Raw genomic sequence first — 25,516 nt, 5'->3', positions numbered from 1 at the left:
TAATATCGATAATTAAGGGGTACCTGCCCAGTTCACCCAAGACCGTCGAAGAACTTTCGGAATTATTTAGTGATAATATATATTTACAATATTTCATATGGATTCTTTCGATATTGGTAATATTAGAATAGCCCCAAACTTCACAAGCATATAATAACATAGGCTTTACTATTTTATCAAACATATCCAATTTACATTCTATACTTAAATTATGTTTAGTACATTTTGATAAAACTCCGTACATAGCTTTCATAGATTTGTCATTATTACTCTTGCAGTGATAGTTAAAATATCCATTTTTCGTGAAATAAACACCCAAGTATTTAAAATTATCAACAATATCGATACCTGAGTTATTAAAATAAAATGTACAGTCATCTGGTTTTTTTTCCATTAAAAATCATTATCTTAGTTTTATGTGTATTCACTTTTAATTTCCATAATAAGAAGTATTCATTGAAAATATTTAGTTGTTTTTGTAGGTCCTCGCTTGACTCTGCTAGCAATATAGTGTCATCAGCGTACAATAATATAAATAGTTTTAGATAGATATGCAGTTCATTTCGGGCTTTGCTAGATATAGAGCTAAGTCCGTTTACATTATTTTTATTCAGAAATTCTTCTAAATCATTCAAGAAAGTGGAAAATAGAAACGGGAGAGATTTTCACCCTGTCGTATTCCGTTGGTACATTCGAAACTAGGCGATTCTTCGCCGTTTAGTTTGACCTTGGCTTTAATGTCCTTATAAATATTAATTATAACATTAAAACATTTTCCATTTATATAGTTATGTAATAATTTATTCCACAAACCGATCCTCCAAACAGTATCAAACGCTTTTTCAAAGTCGATAAATACACAATAAAGTTTCTTACGAAACCCTTTATAAAGTTGGATTAGAGTATACAAGTTAAAAATATGATCAACTGTGGAGTAATGTTTCCGAAAGCCTGCTTGATTTTCTAAAATAACCTGATTAGTTTCGGAGAATCGATTTAGTCGTTCGTTAATAATGGAGTTGAACAGTTTGCCCAGGCAGCTCAGTAGAGTGATTAGTCGATAATTACTTGGGTTTAAGGCATCTCCTTTATTTTTATAAATGGGGATAATATGTCCGATTAACCAGTCGGACGGAATTATTCCTGTGTCAAATACAATATTAAACATAAGAACATAAGTAGGTACCAATGCATGAATGCTATTTTTTATATACTCGTTAATAACAGAGTCTTCGCCAGGAGATTTATTTACTTTTAGTTTTTTGACAGATTTGAGAATTTCGTCAGCAGTTATGCTTGCGTTTATACAAACATTGCTATCTATATCAAGATTTTTCAAAGTGATCAAGGGCCATAACTCTGGCAGTAATTATGGTCAATCGGATATTAACTTTGGTCTCTAGAGCGTCCACAGCATTTTTCAAAGTGATCAAGGGCCATAACTCTGGCAATAATTATCGGAAATCGCTGAAAATCAATAGGCTTCTTCGTCTCAAAACCTTAAACACTGTGTATAGATTTAAAGTCAATCCAATTTTAACTTTAGCCTCTAGAGCGTCCACAAGCAATTGTGGACGCCGGACCGACGGACGGGAGCGACGACAATATACGACCACATTTCATCGTGGGCGTATAAAAATACATACAATACATCAGGTTTATGTACAAAGTTGATTTCGCTGTTTTTTTGGTGTTGGTGACGCTGATGGTCTTCCTTCGGTGTCGCTTGTGGTATTCTGATATTTTGGTTTCTGAAGAAAAAATAATAAATTTGAGGCTATCGGATGAGGGCCACATTATATATTAGTATGTTTCCTACTTAGGGTTGGATTTAGAACTAGGGATTCTCATAACTAGTTGATTTTATTTGCTAAGGGTTAGGGCTAGGGTTTGATATTTTATTTGGTTAGGGTGGGTACTGGTGTTATTTACTTTAATTTACTGTGCACTAGCATGTCGTTCAGATTTTTAATTTTAGAATGAGCAATTATAAGTTTCTGTGTGAAGATTTTCGGATGACCGGTGACCGTTAATTCTTTTCACGGAGTGCATTTTGGGTCTCCCCCACGTATTGCTTGTCACATTGTCTACATGAAATTAGATAAATTATGTTTGAACTACTGCATGATCTAACATTGGGAATTGTGTGCCTGATGTTTTGTTATGGAAGTGATCGGATATGTTTATGATTTTGCATGTTTGACATCTTGGGTGGCCACAAGTTTTGGTTTTAACTGCTGATTGCATATTATTTGTTTCTTTAACGGCAAGTTCAGCTAGAGTGTTATTTTTTATACGTGGGAGATATCGTTTGGAGTATCCCCTTTCCCATATTTTGCTAAATACCAATGTACATGCTGACTCAAAGTTGATCTTCTGAGTACATATACTATGAAAACGGAGAATCTGAGATTTTATGATGCCGGCTTCACAAACTTGTTCAGGTCTTGGATCTTCCAAGTGAAACTTCTGGTGGGTGTTCCATTCTCTTGGCTCTCCATAATGGTCAAGAGGTGGAGGCATTGGAGGACCTGGAAGAAGGCCTTCACGATACCTGCATTCTCTGGAGGTGATTGGGCGCTGGTTTGGTTGTCGACTTGGTTGGCGCTGGCTTGGTTGTCACCTTCATCTGGAACATTGGATCTGTATGGCTCCTGTAGGGGCGAAACCTGAATACTGCGTTTACACGCCACACACGAATTGATCCAGTTATCCGATCCAGAAGAATTTATCCCGTACTCTGGTTATTGTATTCGCACCACCTCTATGGCCCGCAAGTATATGATCGTGCGCTAACTCCAAAATTTGGTAACGAAATTTTAAAGGTACAATCAAACGATACATATTTTCATTTGGATGGACATACCACAATAATCTGTATTCCAATTTGATTCTATTAAAGATATTCCAATAAGATTTCAACACATTATTTTCACTAGGAATGTCATTATATGCGCACTTTTGATTCTTGATATCCAGTGACCTCATCTTCTCTTTGCGCTAGTTCCATTTGTTCCTTAGAAATTACAGATAGCCATGACTTGTCTTGTAGATTAAGAACCGATACAACTTTATCAATTTCATTTTCACAATCGATACATTTTTCATATCCCGGATATCTCGAAAAGGCGTCAGCTACTCGATTTGAGGATCCAAGTCGGTGCACAATATCGAAATTGAAGCTTGACAGCACTTCCACATATCTAGCTAGCACAGCGGATTGTTTAGACTCAGTCGACATTAAGTAGGTAAATTTTGCACCTAATAAGAAATGTCTGTATTTTTGAACGAAATAAACCATAGCTATAAAGCCTCTTGTCTGTGGGCTGAACAATTTTTCTCAGTATTCGTAAATTGTCTAGAATCGAAAGCAATGAGTCGATCACCACTGTCAATTATCTGTGATAACACACCTCCTAAAGCAAAACCGGAAGCGTCCGTTGTCAAAACAAATGGTTCTTTGAAGTTTGGATGTACTAAAATGGGAGCATCAAATAACACTGTTTTCAATTGTTCAAAGGCAGTCTCTCTTTCTTTAGTCCATTCCCACTTTACATTATTTGTAGTCAATTTAGTTAATGGAGCAGATATTTCAGCAAAATAATTTATGAACTTTCTATAATATTGGAGCATTCCCATGAATTTTCAAATGTACAGCCCAATCTTTAATTATCTAAACTCTATCAGAGTCCATCTCAATACCCTTTTCATATACTTTATAGGCTACGAATATGACTTCTTTTTGAAACCACTTGCATTTAGCAGGTTTTAGATGTAAATTATGTTCCTGTAACCTAAATAAAACTTTTTGTTCATCTTTGCTAAATATTATAATGTCATCAATATAGACATAACAAATTGCTCCGTCCAAGTCACTGAGTACCGTCTTCATCATTCTACAAAAACTCCCGGTCTACGATTTAATCCGAATGGGGTCCTACAATATTGATAGTTACCTACTGGACATACAAATACACAAATGGACCTGCTTTCCGGATCTAAAGACTGCTGATGGAATCCCGCTTGAAGATCAATCTGTGTAAAATATTTCATGCCATGAAACTGACTTAAAATGCCCTCAATATTTATGATTGGAAAGGTCTCATTGTATACTTGTTTATTTACCATATATTCTAATTCCACCACCATTACGTTTTTGAACGATCACAAGGGGGCTTGACCAAATACTGTTACGTTTCTCAATGATCCCAGAGTCTAACATGCGTTTTAATTCCTCCTTTAAATGTTTTTTTCAAATGATAAGGCAGGCGCCTCGGTAATGACTGCACTGGTTTAGCGTATGGTTTTAACACAATTTTATGGAGTACAATATCACATTCCCCAAGATCCCATTGATTACGTGAAAATAGGTTATGCTATTCAGAGCAAACACTCTCAAAGTCTAATTTCGCCGAAATAGAAATCTTTAAATTGTCAAAGTCAATTACTGTTTTCAGAATTTTTGTCAACAATAGGTCCGTCATCACTTCACACGTTACTCTATTGATGTGCAATAAAGTATTCAAATCAACATTGTTCAGTTCATGAAAAATCACTTCGACTTCCTTAAGTTCACCCACAGACACACCTCTTTTTATACTTTGTTTCACATAAGTAGTGTTTGACACCAAAACGTTTACTATATTATTATTTGGATTGACCACTAAACTATTTGTAAACACAAGTCCTGACTGTTCAGTATTAATGAGTTTTAAACAGAGCTGTCTTTGGCCTATGCCTATTAACTGTTCACCTTGCCAACAAACTTTAACTGGAATTATTTTCTCTGAAAGTGGTTTCATATTGACAGTTTTAAGTGTCACAATACTATTTCTAGGAATGGGCTTTAAACTTTTTAAAGGCTTTTCATCACATGATATCAAAGGTTCTTGTAACTGTCCTGCTTTGAACAGATTCCTTTCTGTGTTAATATGACAACAATGTTTTCTCATGAAATCCGTTCCAAGTATCAGATCACAATTTAAAGTTTCGGCAACTAGTATTACATGTTGATATTTCTGGCCACAGATTTCAATGTTTGCCTTAAAGCTACCATTAACAGCAAGATTTTCCATTGAAACCACAGAAAATTTTGAATTATTAGGTTCTAATTCCAAACTTGGAAAATGTCTATTTGTCCATTCACACGATGTAATCGTTACGTCTGCACCTGTATCTGCCAAAGCACGAACATGGACATTGTTGAGCCTTGTGGTAATAAAAATGCCTCCACCCGGTCTAAAACTAGAGATGTTAGCCCATCTATCACTGTTATTTTCTGAAGATTGGAGCTTAGCAATGTCATTAAAAAACTTCACCAATTTTCGATAAAGGATTGTCTAACATAACACTATTATTGACGACATCATCATCTTTTGATTCTTTATCATTTTCAATTTTTCCATCATGATTAATGCATGAATAAGGTTTTCGAGATTTATTAACACTTGGACATTCATTCTTATAGTGTTCGTATCCTGAACATCCAAAACATTGAATATCGCTTTTATAGTCTGAATCAAAAAGTTTTCATATTTGCCTCATATTTGTTACAACTTTCTCTCCTATCTGTACTATTATTAGAATGATCAAACTTTCTCAAATAGTTACAATTGGGTTTTACATCTTCACAAAAATCCCTTCTATGTGAATTAAATCCATTACCTCTATTATTATTAAATTGTCTGTCTGTTCTCTGAACATTGTTTACATTCCTGTGTCTAAAATTCCTAGAATTGTAATGTGACCTATACTCTGTTTCAAAATAGTGAGAGTTTATCGCAGATGATTTTAAATATTGGGCACTTGGATCAGCGAACCTAGCAATATAGTTTGGATCTTTCCGCATATTTGTTTCTCTATTCAATTCACCAAGTATTACACCTTTTAATGTCCTATCATTTATACATTGTATACAACGACCAGTTATTCGAATGTTCATATCGCCTGTTTCTGAGACACACATATTCCCTTCTTTGTCAAAAGTAACCTCGTGAGCAAAAGCTTGATAAGTCAGACTTCTGACCCGATCCATTAGAGTCCAATACTTTTCATTGTCTTTGTGTTCGATTAATGACAACACCCTACTATCATGAGCTTTGTCTGCTTCGGTACAGAACATCTTAATCAATTCGTCCCTAAATAGGGTCCAAGAGTGCCATTGTTTTGCAGCTGACCTAATAAACGACCTTGCCGGCTCTACGCATTGCATAATTCCTTGTGATATTTTCCGAATGCGGCATTCGTCTTAAAAATTTTAAGAAAATGTATTAATGTCAGTACATCATTTTCAATTGAGCCAGAAAATGAATTATGAGGCAACACGCAATGTAGTTTTGGCTGCTCAAACGCTCTGTACATAGGAACTGTAGAATTGTCATTTTGAGTTTCTGTAATAATTCTGAAGGCAGTGTGAAGTTAACTCTATTTTCGTTTTTACTCGGTATTCGATATTGGCGAATAAAGAAAAACAACTAGCTCGTTTTTCGATATTGGCGAATCTCATTCGTTTTTCGATATTCAAACTTGAATCTCAAAAAAGCAGATTTGATGGACGTATATCTACAGAATCTCTCCAAAACACGTTTGATTAAATCACAATCTGATTAAAACACAGATCCTATTTCGTTTCGTTTTTTATAGTTCAAAATTTCGTTTTACTTGTTTTTACTACACTAGAATCTAGAAGAGTTGTTATATAATAGGCGTCCTTATTGATGTGAAACGGTCTGTTACGGCAACTTCTTGGCGTTCTCTGCGCAGAACTGTGGATAAACTCCTAGAAACGTCATATTGTCAAAAGCCGCTCGTTTGACCCCTGACGTGAAATCCCACTATAACTTGCCATATCTTCATGTAGTGTAGGCCATCGAAAGTATAAAAAACGAAACGAAATATAGATCTGTTTTTTAATCAGATTGATTAAATCGGTGTTCTAAAACGAAGTAAAGATATCATCAATGAGGATGTCTGGGCAGTGGATTCGCATAAAAAATGCTCTTTCTCCTCGTTTTTCGATATTCAGACTTGAATCTCAAAAATGCAGATTTGGTGGATGTATATCTACAGAATGTCTCCAAAACACATTTGATTAAAAAGGTTTTCTAAAACAAAGAAAAGATATCATCAATGAGGATGTCTGAGCAGTGGATTCGCATAAAAAATGCTCTTTCTCCTTGTTTTTTTTTATATATTCGCGAATGTCGAAAAACGAGCTACTCGTTTACCAATATTCAGATTGAATCTCAATAAAAAAAGCAGATTTGATGGATGTACATGTATATCTACAGAATATCAAAAAACACATTTGAATAAATCAGTTTTCTAAAATGAATTAAAGATATCATAAATGAGGATGTCTGAGCAGTGGATTCACATAAAAAATGCTCTTTCTCTTTGGTTTTTGATATTGGTGAATATTGAAAAAAAGCAGATTTGATGGATATACATGTATATCTATAGAATGTCTCCAGAACACATTTGATTATATTTCGTCATATCACTTCCGGTCATAAATGAGAGTGTAGCACGTGCCGCAGATTGTCATTGTAGCGTTTACACTTGAACGAAGAAGACGTGGTCTTCTATTTGCCGCACTAAGTCTTTTCTCAGTTGTTCAAGGCTTTATACTAAGTCATTTATTTGTTTTTTGTCTGCCGCATTGATTTTCTTTCTTGAAAGAAATAAATATTTTTTCTTTTACGACTATCGTAAACTTGCACGAGTCGCGGACTCGTTTGTGGCAAGATGGCGGACGACAAACAGAAAAAGAACTTGAGAAGCTCGTCGGTTGGTAAAGTTGATTTGGGATGGGAAGATTTAAACCCAGCCTTATTAGAGGATAGTACCGATGTTTATACGGAATTTTCTACCCAAAAATCTAAGGAGAAATGTGATAAAACTCCGGTAATGGCGAGTCAGCTGACGAAGTCAAAAATCGCCTCGACTTTAGCTTCACCTTTACCGTCAACTTCTGGTTCTAAACTGCACGCTGGTCAGAGAAGCAGTAAAAAATCTTCAAGAGATTCATCGACTCATTCGACCGGCAATACTGAAATAATAAAAATTCTGAAAGACATTCAGGAAAAACAAGGAGAACAAGCCGCCAGACTTGTTACCTTAGAAAATCAATCATATTATGATGAAGAAGAATATGATGAGCAATATGAACTTGAAACTGACGAGGAATCTTATATTGATCCTAGCCAAAACCATCCTGGCCATAAACGGAAATTAGGTCCGTCACCCTCAAAGGATGATTATGGTGGTGATACCGAGAATAGGTTTTCATTAATGTCAAAACGTTTCAAACCGTCTGACTCTGTCGTTGACAAAAATGTTGATGTAGTACTGGCTAATAATGTAAATGAACTTTTCAAAAATGGTATGAGTGAGGACCAGTACAATGCTCTAACTAAGGATGAAGTTACAGCCCGTCCGAAAAATTGTGATGGTTTGGTACTGGTAAAAACAAACCAATTAGTATGGGACATTATGACACCAGAATCGAGGAGTTCTGATCGGAAAATGCAGGCCATTGAAAGTTCGGTTATCAAGTCTGCCATCATATTGAGTAAAGCAGTAGATTCTCTTGCAGATCTAGCCGATACTTCTAACTTGCCGAGTACAGCCATACCAGATATTATAGATAAACTGAACGACAGTTTAGCCCTTTTGGGTCACTCAAACCGTCAAATCAACCTTACTAGAAGGGACTTCATAAAGGCTGATCTACGCCCAGAATTTTCGCACTTGTGTGCACAGTCACAGCCTTTCACCACTTTTTTATTTGGAGATGATGTGCCTAAGTTAGCCAAAGAAATAGCCGACTGCAGTCGCATTGGCCAGAAATTACAGAACTATCCCCAAAGAAGTTCATTTTCAAGAGGTAGACCCTGGAGAGGTAGATCTAGAGGGCGATATGGAAGAGGCAGAGGTCGTGCCATGTATCCACAAGCACAAGCTAATGTCAAGTACTCTACAAAAAACTACAGGCGGGGCAGTATGCCCCAGAATCTGAGAAGCAAAAGTCAATAGACTCAACTAATAAGGTGAGTTTCTCGGCAGGGCGCTTGAAATATTTTTCCTCGGCATGGAAGGAAATAACTTCTGACCCTCATGTTCTAGATATAGTAAAACACTGTCACATTGAATTTATAGATGGGATCTCTCCAAATCAACATAACTTTAAATTTGAACCTAAATTTAACACTCGAGAGAGTGAAGCTATTGAATCAGAAATTTCTAATATGGTCAAAACTAAGGTTCTTATTGAGGTAACCCCTCAGTCAAATCAATTTCTTTCGCCAATTTTTGTAAGGCCTAAGAAAGATGGAGAGTTTCGCATGATTTTGAACTTAAAGAAACTCAATGAGTTTGTACCTTATCGCCATTTTAAAATGGATACATTCGAATCTACCCTTAACTTGGTCTCAAAAGATTGTTATATGAGCACGATTGACATCCGACACGCATACTATTCTGTCAGTATAGCTGAGGAAGATCAGAGATATTTTCGTTTCCTATGGGGGGGGGAAAATATTTCAGTATACATGCTTGCCAAATGGTTATTCTCTGGCGCCCCTACTATTTACTAAGCTTATGAAACCAGTTTATTCGTCGCTTAGAAACGCAGGCATTCTGTGCTCAGGATATATTGACGATAGTCTTTTGTTAGCAGAATCTGAAAATGAATGTAACCACAGTGTACAGACCACTGTTAATTTGGTAGAAAAGTTAGGTTTTATGGTTCATCCAAACAAGAGTGTTTTTCAACCATCAAAACAAGTTACGTTTCTAGGTAATGTGATTGATTCTAGTAGTATGACTGTTTTTCTTCCAGAGAACAAGAAAGCTTACATTGCAGATGAGTGTTTACGAATTTCAAAGAAAGTTAAAGTTACTATTTGTGATTTGGCTCATGTTATTGGTCTTATCATATCAAGTTTTTCGGCCGTAGAATACGGGCCATTATTTTATCGAATTTTGGAGTCGAGTAAGGTACAGGCTCTAAGGGAAAAGCAAGGTAACTTTGATAATTTTGTTCTTATCACACATGATATGCAGTCTGAACTTGCTTGGTGGTATACAAATATACATAGTCAGATACGCCATATCTCGCATGGAAATCCAAATATCACAATAACAACAGACTCTTCCCTCCAAGGATGGGGAGCTGTTTTGGAATCTGTTGCTAAAACAGGGGGACAATGGACATGTTCAGAGAAACAGAATCATATCAATTATCTAGAAATGTTGGCTGTTTTATTTGCCCTAAAATCGTTTAAAACTCATTTGCAGCCGTTTATGCATGTGAAGATCTTGTGTGATAACACAACAGCAGTCAGCTATATCAACAATATGGGTGGCATGAAGTCTGCATCTTGTAACTTGGCAGCTAGGAAAATATGGTTTTGGTGTATAGACCATAATTTGTGGATTTCTGCCTCTCATATTGCAGGAAAATCAAACACTGATGCTGATCTCTGCTCAAGGGTTTTCAATGACCGCACTGAATGGAAATTGAAGCCATCAATATTTCAATCTATATGTCAAAAATTTGGCACTCCAACAATTGATCTCTTTGCTTCAAGGCTCAATAAACAAGTGTCTTGTTTTGCATCTTGGAGTCCAGACCCAGAATCTTTATTCGTGGATTCATTTACAGTTGATTGGAATCAATTTGAGTGTGTATATATTTTTCCTCCTTTCAGCCTATTGGGACGCTGTATCAAGAAGATACGAGAGGACAAAGCTACAGGCATAGTTATTGCCCCTCTATGGCCAACCCAAGTTTGGTTTGTCCATCTAATGGAACTACTTATTCATCCACCTCTACTGATTCCGAAAATGAAAGACTTGCTGACATTGACACACAAACAGAATCAGAGCCATCCTCTTCGACGAAAGTTGGTATTGATCGCTTGCCATGTCTCCGGAAATCATATAAAGAACAAGGTCTTTCTGAACAGTCTACAAGAATTCTCCTGGCTTCCTGGAAAACTGGGACTAAAAAACAATATTCCGTGTTCATTAAGAGATGGATACAATACTGTGGTAAAAAGAAGATTAGTATCATTCAATCATCTATAGCAGATGTTACAAGTTTTCTCACAGAACTTTTTGAAACTGGGTTAAGTTATAGCTCCCTAAACACAGCAAGGTCCGCATTATCAGCGATGGGAATCATTATTCAAGGACATTCTGTTGGAACTCATCCAGTTATATCAAAATTTATGAGGGGTGTGTTTAATTTGAGACCCTCGAAACCGCGACATATGGTGACATGGGATGTAGGTAAAGTTTTGCTTTACTTGAAGAAGCTTTCGCCAGTGAAGGACTTGAGTTTGAAAGACTTAACTCTGAAACTTACAATGCTAATTGCACTGACAAATGTGTTACGAGTACATGCTATTCATCTTTTATCTATAAAGAATATGGTTAAAACTAAATGTGAATTTTCTTTTGAACTCAGTGGTTTACAAAAACAGAGCAGACCATGTGCTAGTGTTAAATGTGTGTCAATGAAAGCTTACCCTCCAGATAGGAGGTTGTGTGTATATACTGCCATGAAAGAATATTTACAAAGAACAGTAGATATTCGTAAAAACGAGTTTTCATTAATTTTGAGCTTTATTAAACCCCATAAAAAAGTGTCCCGGGACACAGTGTCTAGATGGATTAAAACTGTGATGGAACGTTCTGATATAGACACCAATGTTTATGGTTCACATACAGTGAGGTCAGCCGTATGTTCTAAGGCTCATAAAAACTCTGTTCCTATTCAGGATATTCTGCATGCTGGTGGCTGGAGCAATGCAGGAACTTTTTTCAAATTTTATAAGAAGGATATAATATCTACTGCAAATTCTAGATTTGTGGATACAGTACTCAAAGAATAAACTAAAATTGCCAATCTTATTGTTTCTTTGTTACTATATGTATGTAATATGCCAAATATAAAGATTTCACCAGCTTTGAAGTCTCATTTATGACCGGAAGTGATATGACGAAATATAATTTGAAAAATTGACGAGACTTACCTTGGTACAGTTGAAGTCAATTTTAAATTATGTGAGTCATAGGACTCACTGTAGGGATTAAATGCCTCCCGCCCATCCCTACAATTTTGCCAGCTTGTGTAAGCTGTGCACATACAAGTTTATTTCATGATAAAATGGAATCCGAATCTACTAAAAAAAAAAAAAAAAAAAAAAAAAAAAAAATAATTTGTTCAATCTTATATATTTTTGTTACTTTAAAGACTGACAATCTGCGGCACGTGCTACACTCTCATTTAATCCCTACAGTGAGTCCTATGACTCACATAATTTAAAATTGACTTCAACTGTACCAAGGTAAGTCTCGTCAATTTTTCAAATTAAATAAGTATTCTAAAACGAACTAAAGATATCATAAATGAGGATGCCTGAGCAATGGATTCACAAAAAAAAATCTTTCTCCTTGTTTTTTGATATTGGCGGATGTCGACTCGTTTTTCGATATTCAACGAACCGAGATTTTATGGTCACTTAATTAAACTGCTTCCCAGCGTCTATATGAACATAGTCCCCGAATGCTATTTAACTTCACTAGTACTTATAATACAGTTTATTATTATAACAGTTCAACGATAAGAGCTACAATTTTACAACTTCACAAAGTTACAGTTTACTAGCCTACGTACAGTGGCATGTCAAAACGTGGTCAACAATTTGGGTTTAAATACAAAAGTTACCGTAACACTACATTTTACATGAACACAATGTCATCTCTCCTATTCTAACAGGATGGCTAACCGCCGAAAACTACTGTATACCGGTACTATACACAATATCGAAAAAACATAAAGGCTAGACTGTCTGGAACACGCGCCATATTGGCTACCCGGAACGCTCTCTTCTCTTCGCGCCAAAAAACATCACGTGACTCATTATTATTCATCGTACCCTTATGATTGCTTCATCTAGCAACTCGAGTTTGCAACTGAAATTAAATCAGTTACTAGGCACGGGTCTCACACGTAGTGTTGATAATTGTTGTACAGTGATGACAATATTCATTTGAAAGTACCGTAAATTCATTAGCCATGTGAACGCCTCAAATTTGAAATGCTGTTTTTGCTATGAACACGATATAATATTAGTAGTCCCCATTTCACCTTTTTTTTTTAGTTTACTGAATGATTATCTAAGATGTGCAGGCCATCTGAGGAACTGTTCCAATTTTACATCTGCTATGGAACAAGCTAAATCTTATGTACAAAATTTATGCGGACAAGGTAAGTAACCTTTTCTTTTTAATAAATTGTTTGATCTCATGTTACACCCATATCCCCTCCATCCGTCCACCCTCTCCATAAACGCCATGGCAATGGCAACATCAACACTATTGATGGTTTTATTTTTATTTTAGTTATGGATCCATGTATGAATAATCCATGTAGTAATGGTGGTTCCTGTTTTAATGATATGAATTCAACCAGAGGTTATACATGTCAGTGTTACGAGGGACGATACGGTGATAACTGTCAAGGTCAGTATTTAGTTGTTCGGAATGACACCAGTCTCAAAGTAATGGGAAAACATAGAAATCCTATTTGACACTACACAGTTTGTTTTGATTTATCATAATAATGAAAAGATTAGTATTGTTCATTAAAAGACCTGGTCTTTCCATTCCACGAACTAGTACTGTTATAAATAAAACACACTTATATGGATATACTACTTCTGAATTTATTAACATGCTACGTTTCGATACACATACAGATATCGTTTTCAAGCAAATAATAGTACTGTTATGTGGTCCAATTCGTGAAGAAGATTTGGTTAGTTGTTCATCAATATTAACTGAGAATTGTTTATTTATAAAGGAACATTGTAGTGAATAATATGGTGTGTTATTTCAGCACGTCTTTGTGACTATTTTACCTCTGATCCATGTGGTCCGTATGGAAAATGTTTGGGTCTCATAGAAACGGGTGATATGTGTACCTGTCCCTTAAAACGTGAAGGTATATTCTGTGAAGTTAATGATTATGGTAAGCTTGACTGATATTTATTATATTATTACATTGTTATCACTATCTTTATGATATGTATGCTAATAATGGGAATATTGATACTATAAAATATTAATAAATGACAATAATTTTTTTTTTGTTTTAACTAATATATAAATCGAGATAGCCAAAACTTAATTGGATTTGGCAGCATGGATTTCCCTTTGTCAGTTGTGCAGTAAGAAGCTCCTGGCAAAGACCAGCATCTTCAGATTTGACACAAAACAGAATTCCCATGTGCACAGTTGAAATTCGATTGAAAAACACATCATGTGTGATGACTTTCGTATTATTATTTTATAACCTTTGTATTTTCCAGAATCAGTGTATGGTGAATGTCCTAAGAGAAGAAGATTGATCAAATATATCATGGAAATATTAGGCGGTAAAACTCCTACACCATATCAACTCAATACGTCTGTTTCTCATATTTTACGTGATATTAATGTAAGTTGGTTACAGATGCCGAATTGTACAGACCGGGGAACATACTCACCTATCATGATGGAGTTTAACGTATTTAATCTAACACAGAAGATATATTATTGCGTTGACCCATATGGAGACCGACTGAAATATTCATACGAGTCTACACAACAACCAAATTGTTCAGGTTAGATTTTGTGCCAGTTCGTTCTTTCAGTTAAGAAAAGGTTGATATATTGGTCTTAACTGGATGCAAGATTCGGTGAACTGCTGCAATCAGCTAACCTGTTGAAAAGATATACTGTATGACCATGCATAAGATACACCTTACAGTCTCTTACAAAATACAATTTCTCTAAGTTTTACCATTGGTGGCTGAGTGCATTGTCGAATAGTTTAAACCATCCACGTTTGATGGTTTAACAGAATTATGTTCAGTGGCAGATGTTCAAAACAATGGTTAATGTTCTTTAACTTGTTACAATTTCAGCTGTAGTGAATGGGTTATGTAACTCCAACCCATGCCGTAATGAAGGTGTGTGCCACATGTCTTACGACTACAACAACGAATCGTACTGGTGTGAATGCAAACCTGGTTTTTATGGTTCTACATGTGAAGGTAAATATGTTACAGATTTGAACTTTGACCTCTGAATATAAAAGTACAATTGTCAAATATATGTAATTTGAAAGTGGTATCAGGTGTTCTAGAAAGCAATATGAAATCATTTACTACTGCTTGCCACCCATTGCTTCTTATAGTTAAATGTAAAGTTACTTGAAAGCTGCCTTGTATTAAGTTCAGTTGACATGTTATATTTTATGTTGCAGTGTCCGTCTGTGCTGGGTTAGAAATTAATCCGTGTAGTTCGAAAGGAGGTTTATGTCTAGGAGATCTGGAAACTGGAAAATTCTGCAACTGTCCTGCTGGAATAACCGGACCCTTCTGTGACCGATCTGGAAATGGTTTGTTGTTTCAATTCGCTCTAATACTGGACAGATAATAACTCCCACAGATTGACTTTAATTCCAGGATTGAATACAGGACTGTATGTTTAATTTGACTGGTGTGAGTAAGAAAAGCTGTTGACCCTCTCCCGTGACGTGTTATTCGGGGTGGGCTGGCAAACCAGATAGACAGGACAACGGTCAATCAAATCACGGGATAACACTTGAAATAATAACACTTTGTAATGTTAATGAATATAATATGTCTTTTTTACAAAACACTCCTGGAGGAAAACTAGCGGTTGGTTTTAACAATAACGGACTATTAGGAGTAATCACATCATAATCACTTGGGTCCTCAGATACTCCAGTTAAAGGTTGACAATTGATTCAACTTCACAAAGAAAAGTTCTCAACTGATCATCACTTTTACAAGTTTTAATAAACTATTCGTTCAAAATGGCATTCAATATATTTCGTATAGTGCGAATTTGTCTTTCCCATGATGTCAAGCAGCTGTGGGATTACAACACCGCTTAAAGTTGTGCTTCAAAGAAAATGTCTGCATTTCTTCTTGATCTAATTCCTGTAATGAAACTTTAAGTTCTGTATTAGCTCCTACCAAATGAGTTCCATTGTCGGAGTATATTTCTTTGCAAGATCCACGTCGCATTCAATATCTTACAATGCCACTTAAAGTTGTGTTTCAAAGAAAATTTCTGCATTTCTTCTTGATCTAATTCCTGTAATGAAGCGTTAAGTTCTGTATTAGCTCCTACCAAATGTGTTTCATTGCCTGAGTATATTTCTTTACACGATCCACGTCTCACCATGAAACGCCAAAGAGCACTAAATACATGCGCTTGTAATTGTGTCCATAGAGTCTGTCACTTCAATGTGAATAACACGCGAGGAAAAACATGCCACCACAACTTCATATCTCTTTCGTGTAACTCGCCCTACTTTCACTTCAAATTGACCATTTTTTGTTCACCTACACGAGATTGTAGTTTTCTACATATGACACATTTTTTCACATGACTTTAATTAATCCAACAATTCAGTCTCAATTCGGCCAAGGTATGATTTCTGCCCTGGTGACATACCTTTTGATGACAATATTTCACTATCAAGTTTGATACATGGTTCACTCTGGGAAGTATTAACTGAAGTTTCGCGTTATATGGTATACTGACATTCTGCATTAACTAGATTTTATCAAGTCTGTCTTTATCACGATTTTAGATTTCAGTATTAATATTTTACGAAATCTTAACCACAAGGCAATCGCACGTTTAAGACGAACCCAGTCTGAATAATGTTCTAAGAGAGTCATCACTGACAACATTCACATTTGTAACATTAACAGTCTGATTCTGCTACTGGATAACTGGGCCACTCACTGCTGGGTTTACGTAGGAATTCTAGACTATACAACCACTCAGCGTTCATCACGTCACTTGCGGATAAACCACGAAATAAATAATTCTTCTCAACTAAATTGTTCATAAAACCTAAATAATTTTTATTCAGCACTGTATCACTAAGCAAACGTTTTCTTAACTTATATGCAACAACTCGGCCTTTAATTTATTATTTGACTTATTCACTGTTCGATCACTGAAAGGCAATTCTGTTTCATAATGGTTATGAAATATCTACGAATTTGGTCTTCTAAATTATTATCTACAGCACATAAATTAACACTGACTTTAGACTTATAGAATGGACAAAAAACAGACATTCGTGGGTAAAAGGTCAAATGAGGTCATTTATACTGAAAGTGAATACGCAGCCATTCTTGTATTAGGAGAACATGCTGAAAATGATCGAAACTAATCACTAAACACAAGGAACTGTGGGTAAACCACTAAAAACGTCAACGCTGATTGATTAATCCGTGTCTGACGTCATAGGATCAAAAGCCGCTCGTAAGACCCCTGACGCGACCTCTCACTACAACTGGTCAGATCTTCATGTAGTGTAGGCCATCGAAAGCATAAAAAACGCAACGAAATATAGATCTGTATTTTAAACAGGTTGAGACCTGTTAGGCAAGATCTTTTTCGACATTCCAAAGTAAACGTACGGTGCGCGCTAAGACCCCCTAAAGATGAATTTCAAATGTTCCTATTATTAGAGCAGGTTTCTCTTTCATTTTTAAATTTTACACCGACGTGTATTGTGTTAAATCTTCCTAGTGCAAAAACGGAAAATTTGACCTTTTCACCTCCGTGATCATAAAGAAGAAAGGTGAATTTAGCAAGTTTACATTTTTATTGAAAGAGTGACCAGTTTCGATCATTTTCAGCATGATACAAGAATTGCTTAATGTACGTATTCACGTTTAGTGTATATGACCTCATTTGACCTTTGATCGCGAATATCTCGAAAACGCCCCAACGGCGGACGTATTACCACTTGGCATCGTATTCTATGGTCTATTAGAGGGATTATTTGATTTTCCGGGTATACAAACATCATATAGGCGACTTAATTGCAACAATTTTTTCTGTTATGATTTCAAGGGGCGTAGTAGGCTGGAACATGTTTGGATTTTAATGTCCTTTAGATGATACCATTTATTTCCGAAATTTCCCCATTTCTCGGGTGTGAATCCAAATGTAGAAGATGATATAAAGGGTCCAAAAAGGTCCGCGATCTTTGAAAAAAGTCGAAAAATCGTTAAATTACCGAAAGTGCTCTTCCATTTTTGGTCTTTTTTTAAAACTTTCCTATGGATCTTTCTGAAACTTGTGGTATCAAGACCAGTTGTTAAAACTATTCTGTAACACAAGGTACAATTTTATGGATACACAATTACTGAGTTTGATACTAAGCGACGTTTCGACGAGGATATTCTCGTGTTTATCAAGCAAATGATACAGATATGTGAAGTGTTGGCAAATATATATACAGAATATGCAACAAAGATAATAATCAAATGCAATTAGGAACTAAACCTACACAACAGAAATCTCTTACAGGGATGAAAAGGTGAATGCTATATTTATAAAGATCAGTGAATTAACACTGTTAATGGAAAACCAATTAACCTGAGCTATAGATAAACAATAATATAAATAGAAGTGTGTATGTATAAGTGAACAAGAGTGGTCGCGGATGCAGGTGTAAAGAAAAATAATAATAAATTAAAAAATTCAAAATTAAATTATAAAAATATAAATACTGTATATTAAGTCTGCTTCTGATGAGTACCTCACAAAAACAGTTGTTAACCTAATTTCAACTAATCTCACCGATGATCAAATCACTCTATTATCCAAAGGCCTAAAATTCATTCCTGTATCTAGACTGAAGAATCATGACGATTACATCACAAATATAGAAAAGGGGTTGCGTCAACTAGCACCAGGTGGCAAGGTGGATTATCTCAGGCATCAGATCTCGAATATACTTTTGAAAACCAAACCTCAAACCAATAACCTATCCAAATCCCAACAGCTAGCTCTAAAAGAATTTAAAGCAGACTCCAATATCACCATCATCCCTGCTGACAAAGGTAAAGCTACTGTGATTATGGACACCAATGACTATGTAGATACTGTGAACAACCTACTTCAAGACACCAAAACCTACCAAAAAATCAGGAAAGATCCCACAGCCACCGATGAAACCAAGCTGCGAAAATTTCCTACATCATTGAAAGACAAAAAGCAGATCACACTAGCACTTTACTATAATCCGAATCCCTCCCACCCCAGACCACCATATGCACGAGCCACCATCAAGATTCACAAGAACCCGGTTAAGGCTCGCTTATTGGTTTGTTCCCGAGACTCCGTATATTACAATACATCAAAATTCTTAACCCGTCTTTTGGCACCACTTGGAAAATCAGCAGAGTCCTTCATTGCCGACACCAGCGACTTTTGCCAAAAACTGGCACCCGTCCCATCAACCGGCACCATTATTTCATATGATGTAGTAGACCTGTTCACTAATATCCCCACAGCCCAGACACTCCAAATACTTAAAAAGAAAATTAATGAATTAGAGACCCCTCTGCTTCGTTTATTAAGCTTTCGGACTTTCGTCTGAAAAACTATTGTTATTACTAAAATTATTATTATTATTGTGATTACTAAGATTATTGTTGTTAGGCTTTCAGTTACTATTGTAGTTACTATTACTATTGCAGTTATTGTCATTACTAAGATTAATATTATTTATTATTATTCTTTACCGCCAAGGCCTATATCTCGAAGACTATAAAAGATATCGATAAGGGGTTTCAATTTTTGATGGAAAACCACGTGACTCCTACCTGGAATGGAAGTTCCCGAATGTTCGAAAACCGGAATTTGGCTGTGGTTTCTAAAGTTCTTTATCTATTCTAAAAATAATTAAAATAAAAATAAAAGATAGCAGTTGAACATTTCGAAATTTTGAAACTCCGTCGTTGAGTTCTATCGTTCGAAAATTGATAATACGTTGTTTACGAGACAATTTTTTTATTTTTCAAAATTTTGAAATTTGATCTACATATTTGGATATCTGAAGTCCATCCGATTCCAGTCATATAAGTTTCATTAAGAGTTATCGCTCTTTCGGGGATCTAGGGTGGGAATCCAAATGTAAAAGCCTCGAATGATATAAGGGGTCCAAAAAGGGCCTCAATCTTTGAAAAAAGTCGAAAAATCGTTAAATTACTGAAAATGCTCTTCTAATTTTCTGTGGTTTTTTTTTATTTAAAATGCCCAATTAATGTTTCTGAAAGTTAAGTATCAAGACCACTTGCTATATGTATCCCGACAATGATATGAAATCCGGGAGTAGTCGAAAAAATATTCGATATTTTGAAATCCAACGTCAAAAATGGGTACTTTTGCGAAAAACGCGATTTCTCCGTCGGATGTAACCGGATCAAAAGAATTAAATTGGCTATCTTAGACACTCTTCCTGTCTGATTCCTGAAAGACGGCTCAGTGCTGCTTGCGGGTCTGAAAGACTATGTTATTACTAAAATTATTATGATTAGTAAAATTAGTATTATTATTTTGTTACCGCGGGAGCCTATTTCTCAGTGTCTGTAACAGATACCGATATGGTACCTAATTTTCGACCAGGAAACCATGTGGTGGTTACTTGATAAACTATTTTTGAAACTTTTGCGTAGACCGGAAGTGGCCGAAAAGACCAAAGTCAAAAATTGGCCGTAGGTTCGTCAGTTCTTCACCTATTTTGAAACAAATGACATTTGCGAAACCATGAGACTTTTCCAAGAAGATAACAGTTGAATATTTTGAAATTTCGAAACTTCGTCGCTGTCATTTTACGTCCGAAAATTAAAAAAAAATTGTTTAAGAGACAATTTTTTTTCTTCTCAAAATTGTCAAGTTTGACCTACATTTGAATATTGGAAGTCAATCCAATTCCACAATATTAGTTTCATTCAGAGTTATCGCCATTTATTTTTCCAATTTTTTCCCCCATTTTCTAACCCTTAATTTTTTACGACCAAATCGATGTTTTTGAAACTTCTTTAACATGAAGGTATATGCCCAAACCTTTAGGTAAAGCTATCCCGACAATGGTTTGTAAAGAGGAATTAGTCGAAATAATGTCCGATATTTAGAAAAAAAAAACGCAAAAAGTTGATACCGTTTTGATGATCAGTTCGAAAAATATGGCACGCTGACCTACAATTTTTCTTAAACCGTCTCTACGGAGAGTCCCGTCGGCAGTCTTTTGCATGAAACCACCCAATAAGACATTGAAATAATTGGAATCGGACAAAAAAGGGACTGAAAATCAAAAAGTCGAAAAATCGTGTGTAAATGGATTAACTCCAAAATACTTCTCCGACCTTGTGCAAATACACGTTCCCTCGCGTAAACTCCGCTAAAATTATTCGGATACAGATCGTTCTAAGTGAATGCGCCTAAACAGTGGAAGTATCCACCGGAAATCATTAAATCATCTCAAACTCTTTCTTGTTTTAAATCAAGACTTAAAACCCATCATTTTGAGAAATGTTATCAGGATTAATCAAATTAATTAAATTATATGCGCTGTGAGCATGCCTCTGTGCATGGAGTACTAGCGCTATATAAATGTACATATTATTATTATTATTATTTATATTGTTCCAAATCCAAGCCTCAGAGACATAGCCACGCCCATGTTTTGTATTTATTATCTGAATGGATCATCTTGGAACTTTGCATATCTATTCCTTATACCGTAAAGACAGCAACTATTTATTTTCGTGCATGCCTCGACCCCCTGAGGCGGTGTCACACCCACTTTTTTTGTTAATATTTAGTCTCTAAATTTGGCAAAACAAACTCAACGCATAGCCTTCTTTATCATATAGCAGTCATTGCAGTTATTTCCTATTTCATTCTGTTCATTTTAAAAAGTACCATATCAATCAAAGCAGGAATGTGGACGTATATTGCAGCGTTAGCGATGCTCTAGTTTTACATGGCGATATATTCATTACTAGAATTTTCATACCGGTTGTAACCAAAATATAGAAACATCGCCCATCCCTTGGTATATATATATAGTCAGATTACATCAAAAGGATTTCTTTTGATGTTTGGTGAGAATATGTGTACAGAGCCTTGTTAATTCCTTAGTATATATACCAGAAGGTTAATATATCAATTTTAAAAATATAAGGGCGGAAAGGTGTTCTTTAGATAGTAACCAAATCTAAATTCAATGGATATCAAGTTATTCTTTTCTAGCGTACTGATGTTCAAAGACAGAAATCAAGAGACTGATTCTAACAAAGTTTGAACCATTATTTCCGTTAGTGAATTTTTTTTAATGCGTATGGATTGAAGGCTTATATTTGCTTTTTTAGTGTAGAAGGATATTGTGCCTGTCTTACAGGTTTTATTGTGCTTATCATTTTTTTCCCATCTACTGTTAAAACAAAAGAATACAACATCTTATGACATACACAACTGTTCATTTAATTTGGGTTCTTTTCTATCTATTTTCAGATAGTCTTTTGACAACATGTCAAAGACTGCACGAGTTGTCAGTGGTTGCAGAACAGTATTTAAATGGATCTCTAACAATCTCATTCTTCAATGTTGGTCAAATGATTAGAGATATGGCCAGCAACATCAACATGAAGACCATGTGGCGACCATCTTGTTCCGGAACTGGGAAACCATTGAATGTTGGGTGTACCGTGGACATACTAAACACTACGAGAAAACTATGCTATTGTACGGATGGACATTATCAGCCGCTCCCCGATGCCCGACCTTCCTATGATGGACTGCCCAACTGTTCACGTTCTAACAGTCCCAACATTACTACTGGTAATATTTTATATTTCAAACTATGGCACATTCTGGCTTCTACCATAAAAAAAACCCACACAGCCAGAAAAGGCTATCTGGAATGCCCAATAGCTGACTAATTTTACTAACATATTGCATGGGGAGCGGACCGTATGGGGGTGGGGAGCATATTTTCCTATGCTACTTTCAAAAATCCTGCACATGTCATTAATGGGTGTGTGTGTGTGTGAGGGGGGGGGGTGATCATCTTGAAACTTTACATTTACATTTCATATTTCATTCTCTTCATTTTAAAAAGTACCATATCAATCAAAGCAGGAATGTGGACGTATATTGCAGCGTTAGCGATGCTCTTGTTATAGTCTCAGATCATTTTGGTCATTAATATAATGCCCTTGGTGTATGTTTATCAGACCTTATATTTTTGTAATTAAACCACTTGTTTTGATGACACTTTGGTTATCTTCTACGCAGGAGCTCCTACTGTAGATTTTGAGGTCTGCTCTCTCTGAAAATTATGGGATCAATTCCATGTTTAAGTTAGCATCTGACTAGGAGTAGGATTGCTCGCCAAACATTGTGGGTTTTCTCTGGGTACTCTAGTTTCCTCTAGGCCCTATACACTTGCTTGCAAGTGAATTATATGGAAAAACATATACCATGTTAATCCCAATATGACTTAGTTATTGGTAACACTCTTGGCTTCCTGTATCTGCTTGTCAAGATGCGTCTCAGTCTTCATCCATGTGGAGTATTGTATTGGGTTTCTCTCATCCAAAGCATTATCGTAGTCAGTCTCTACATGTTTTATAATTTATTTCAGATATGAAACCAGGAATGTGTCCACGAGTAGCCCCTGGAACTTTTGGTATAGGAATACAAGAATGTAATAACGATCATGATTGTGGAGATAATTTAAAATGTTGTTCTAATGGATTCGGTTATCAATGTCTTCGTCCTGTGAACCAATCACATACAAGTAAGTATTTACATGACAGTGTTGCCAAGATATGCTTAAAAAGCATTAGCTTCTATACCTCTGTTACGTGGATGATACAAAAATTGTTGACAGCTGGACTCCACAGATTGAGATTCATTTAATAGAATCCCACCGTGTACAAAAAATAAAAAGATATTAAATCATAGATGACCAATAATATGCTCAAACTAAATGATGACAAAACAGAGTTTATGGTTATTGGGACCAATTCAACTTCAGACAGCTTTCAAATAAATCTACATTTACCATCCAAATTGTTGATTCTCAAATATATAGTTTTGACTCGGTTAAGGATCTTGGTGTCCATTTTGATTCTGAGCTTAGTACGGAAAACCATGTCAATCAGCTACATACCATCTGCTACTTCCATTGCAGGTCAATCCGCCAAATTCAACATGTAATTACAAAGGATGCTGCTCATACAGATTAATCATTAGTTTCCACTAGAGGTTTATTTCAGTCTCTACTCATCTGAATATTTATCTTAGTCTTCACTCATCTGGAGATTTATGTTAGACACATCTAGAGATTTTTCTCAGTTCCAACTCATCTGGAGATTTATCTTAGTCTGAATTTTCAGCTCATCTGGAGATTTGGTTTATCTGAGTCTGAACACATTTATAGATTTATCTTAGTCTCAACTTCCATTGCAGTCAATCCGACAAATTCAACATATAATTACAAAGGATGCTGCTCATACTGTCTAATCATTAGTTTCCACTAGAGGTTTATTTCAGTCTCCATTCATCTAGAGATTTATCTTAGTCTTCACTCATCTGGAAATTTATTTTAGACGCATCTAGAGATTTTTCTCAGTTCCCACTCATCAGGAGATTTATCTTAATCTGAATTCTCAACTCATCTGGAGATTTGATTTATCGGAGTCTGAACTCATTTAGAGATTTATCTTAGTCTCAACTAGGGATGCTATTTCAAAATTTTGCACATTGTACATTTTTATTTGGGTCAACATAGTCCAGAATTAGGTCACCAGAAGTTGTTGTCCGCTTCAGGAAACAAGGTCAATAAGCTTATATTCCCTTTAATGGACGTCAGCTAGAAATATGTATATTTGGTAGCATATCCTGTTCTGAATAATGTTTATTAGTACAAAAAATTAGGTGGTCCTCGCTACTTTTCAAATTTCTCGTACCGGCTTTTAGTTCACTTCGTTTGTACAATAGAAAACGAAATCGAAATGGTCGTGATATCTAAACATGGTTTTTTCTTCATAAAATGGTATTTTAAAATTACATTGGTAATTTAATCACTCGTAAAAGGCATAGCCAACTTCCGCGTTGGCTATGGAATGTTGAATATTATTCACCATATCTTGATGTCCGATTGGGCATATTCCTGGTCGGACGTTTGGACAATCGCGTAGGACATGTCTGGAATATGCGGGCGAAATAGTATCCATTGTCTCAACTCTCAACTTAATTGGAGATTTGTCTTCGTCTCCACTCATCTAGAGTTTTATCTCAGTCTCCACTCATCTAGAGAATTATCTCTCTCAACTGTTTTATCAACACCCATTTCAATAATCATCTTGCTCTTCATATGTTGTGAGATTTATTTTATTATCCTCACAGTTAGCCATTTAGAGCGTTATCTTATTATCTATTTATTTTACCTCTGTTCAGCAAGAACTTTATCCTAGGCTCCTTTTTTATATCTAGAACCGAATGAGCCCCCCCCCCCCTGTTAGGTTTAATTAATATAGGGCCTTAGTCCCATTATCGAAAACATATTTTAGAATGAATCATAACGCATAGAAATCGGGTGGAGTGG

General features: G+C 35.7%; 2 protein-coding genes across 6 annotated transcripts in view; both read left to right on the top strand.

Annotated features, from left to right (window-relative positions):
- Nucleotides 1-25,516, top strand: part of LOC126808776 (neurogenic locus Notch protein) — a 429,826-nt gene that overhangs the window by 155,875 nt on the left and 248,435 nt on the right. The window contains exons 16-23 of the mRNA XM_056102639.1: nt 13,173-13,279; nt 13,414-13,533; nt 13,910-14,041; nt 14,382-14,675; nt 14,979-15,107; nt 15,320-15,454; nt 22,417-22,743; nt 23,549-23,704. Coding sequence (XP_055958614.1) covers nt 13,173-13,279; nt 13,414-13,533; nt 13,910-14,041; nt 14,382-14,675; nt 14,979-15,107; nt 15,320-15,454; nt 22,417-22,743; nt 23,549-23,704 — 1,400 coding nt within the window. The remainder of the gene's footprint in view (nt 1-13,172; nt 13,280-13,413; nt 13,534-13,909; nt 14,042-14,381; nt 14,676-14,978; nt 15,108-15,319; nt 15,455-22,416; nt 22,744-23,548; nt 23,705-25,516) is intronic.
- On the top strand, nt 7,557-13,117 carry LOC126808780 (uncharacterized). Of its 5 annotated transcripts, none has more exons than XR_008788955.1 (3): nt 7,557-9,050; nt 9,842-10,024; nt 10,713-11,691. XR_008788955.1 is itself a non-coding variant. In XM_056102658.1 (3 exons), exon 3 carries the CDS (start codon nt 10,779-10,781, stop codon nt 11,898-11,900), a length of 1,122 nt encoding a protein of 373 aa, XP_055958633.1. In that variant the 5' UTR covers nt 7,557-9,050; nt 9,842-10,024; nt 10,713-10,778; the 3' UTR covers nt 11,901-13,117. The 5 variants fall into 5 exon arrangements, 4 of the variants coding, with proteins under 4 accessions (XP_055958633.1, XP_055958634.1, XP_050389718.1 ...); XM_056102658.1 differs by having other exon boundaries at nt 10,713-13,117; XM_056102659.1 differs by lacking the exon at nt 9,842-10,024 and having other exon boundaries at nt 10,713-13,117.

This window comes from Patella vulgata, chromosome 1 (genome assembly GCF_932274485.2).
Source record: "Patella vulgata chromosome 1, xgPatVulg1.2, whole genome shotgun sequence".
Classification (NCBI taxonomy): Eukaryota; Metazoa; Mollusca; class Gastropoda; family Patellidae; genus Patella; species Patella vulgata.
The sequence above is the reverse complement of the archived record's forward strand: the minus strand, read 5'-3'. Positions and strand labels throughout refer to the sequence as shown.

Bases quoted from the DNA above. Each gene is read 5' to 3' on its own strand.
- LOC126808780 (XM_050533761.2), top strand. From the start codon at position 7,747: ATGGCGGACGACAAACAGAAAAAGAACTTGAGAAGCTCGTCGGTTGGT.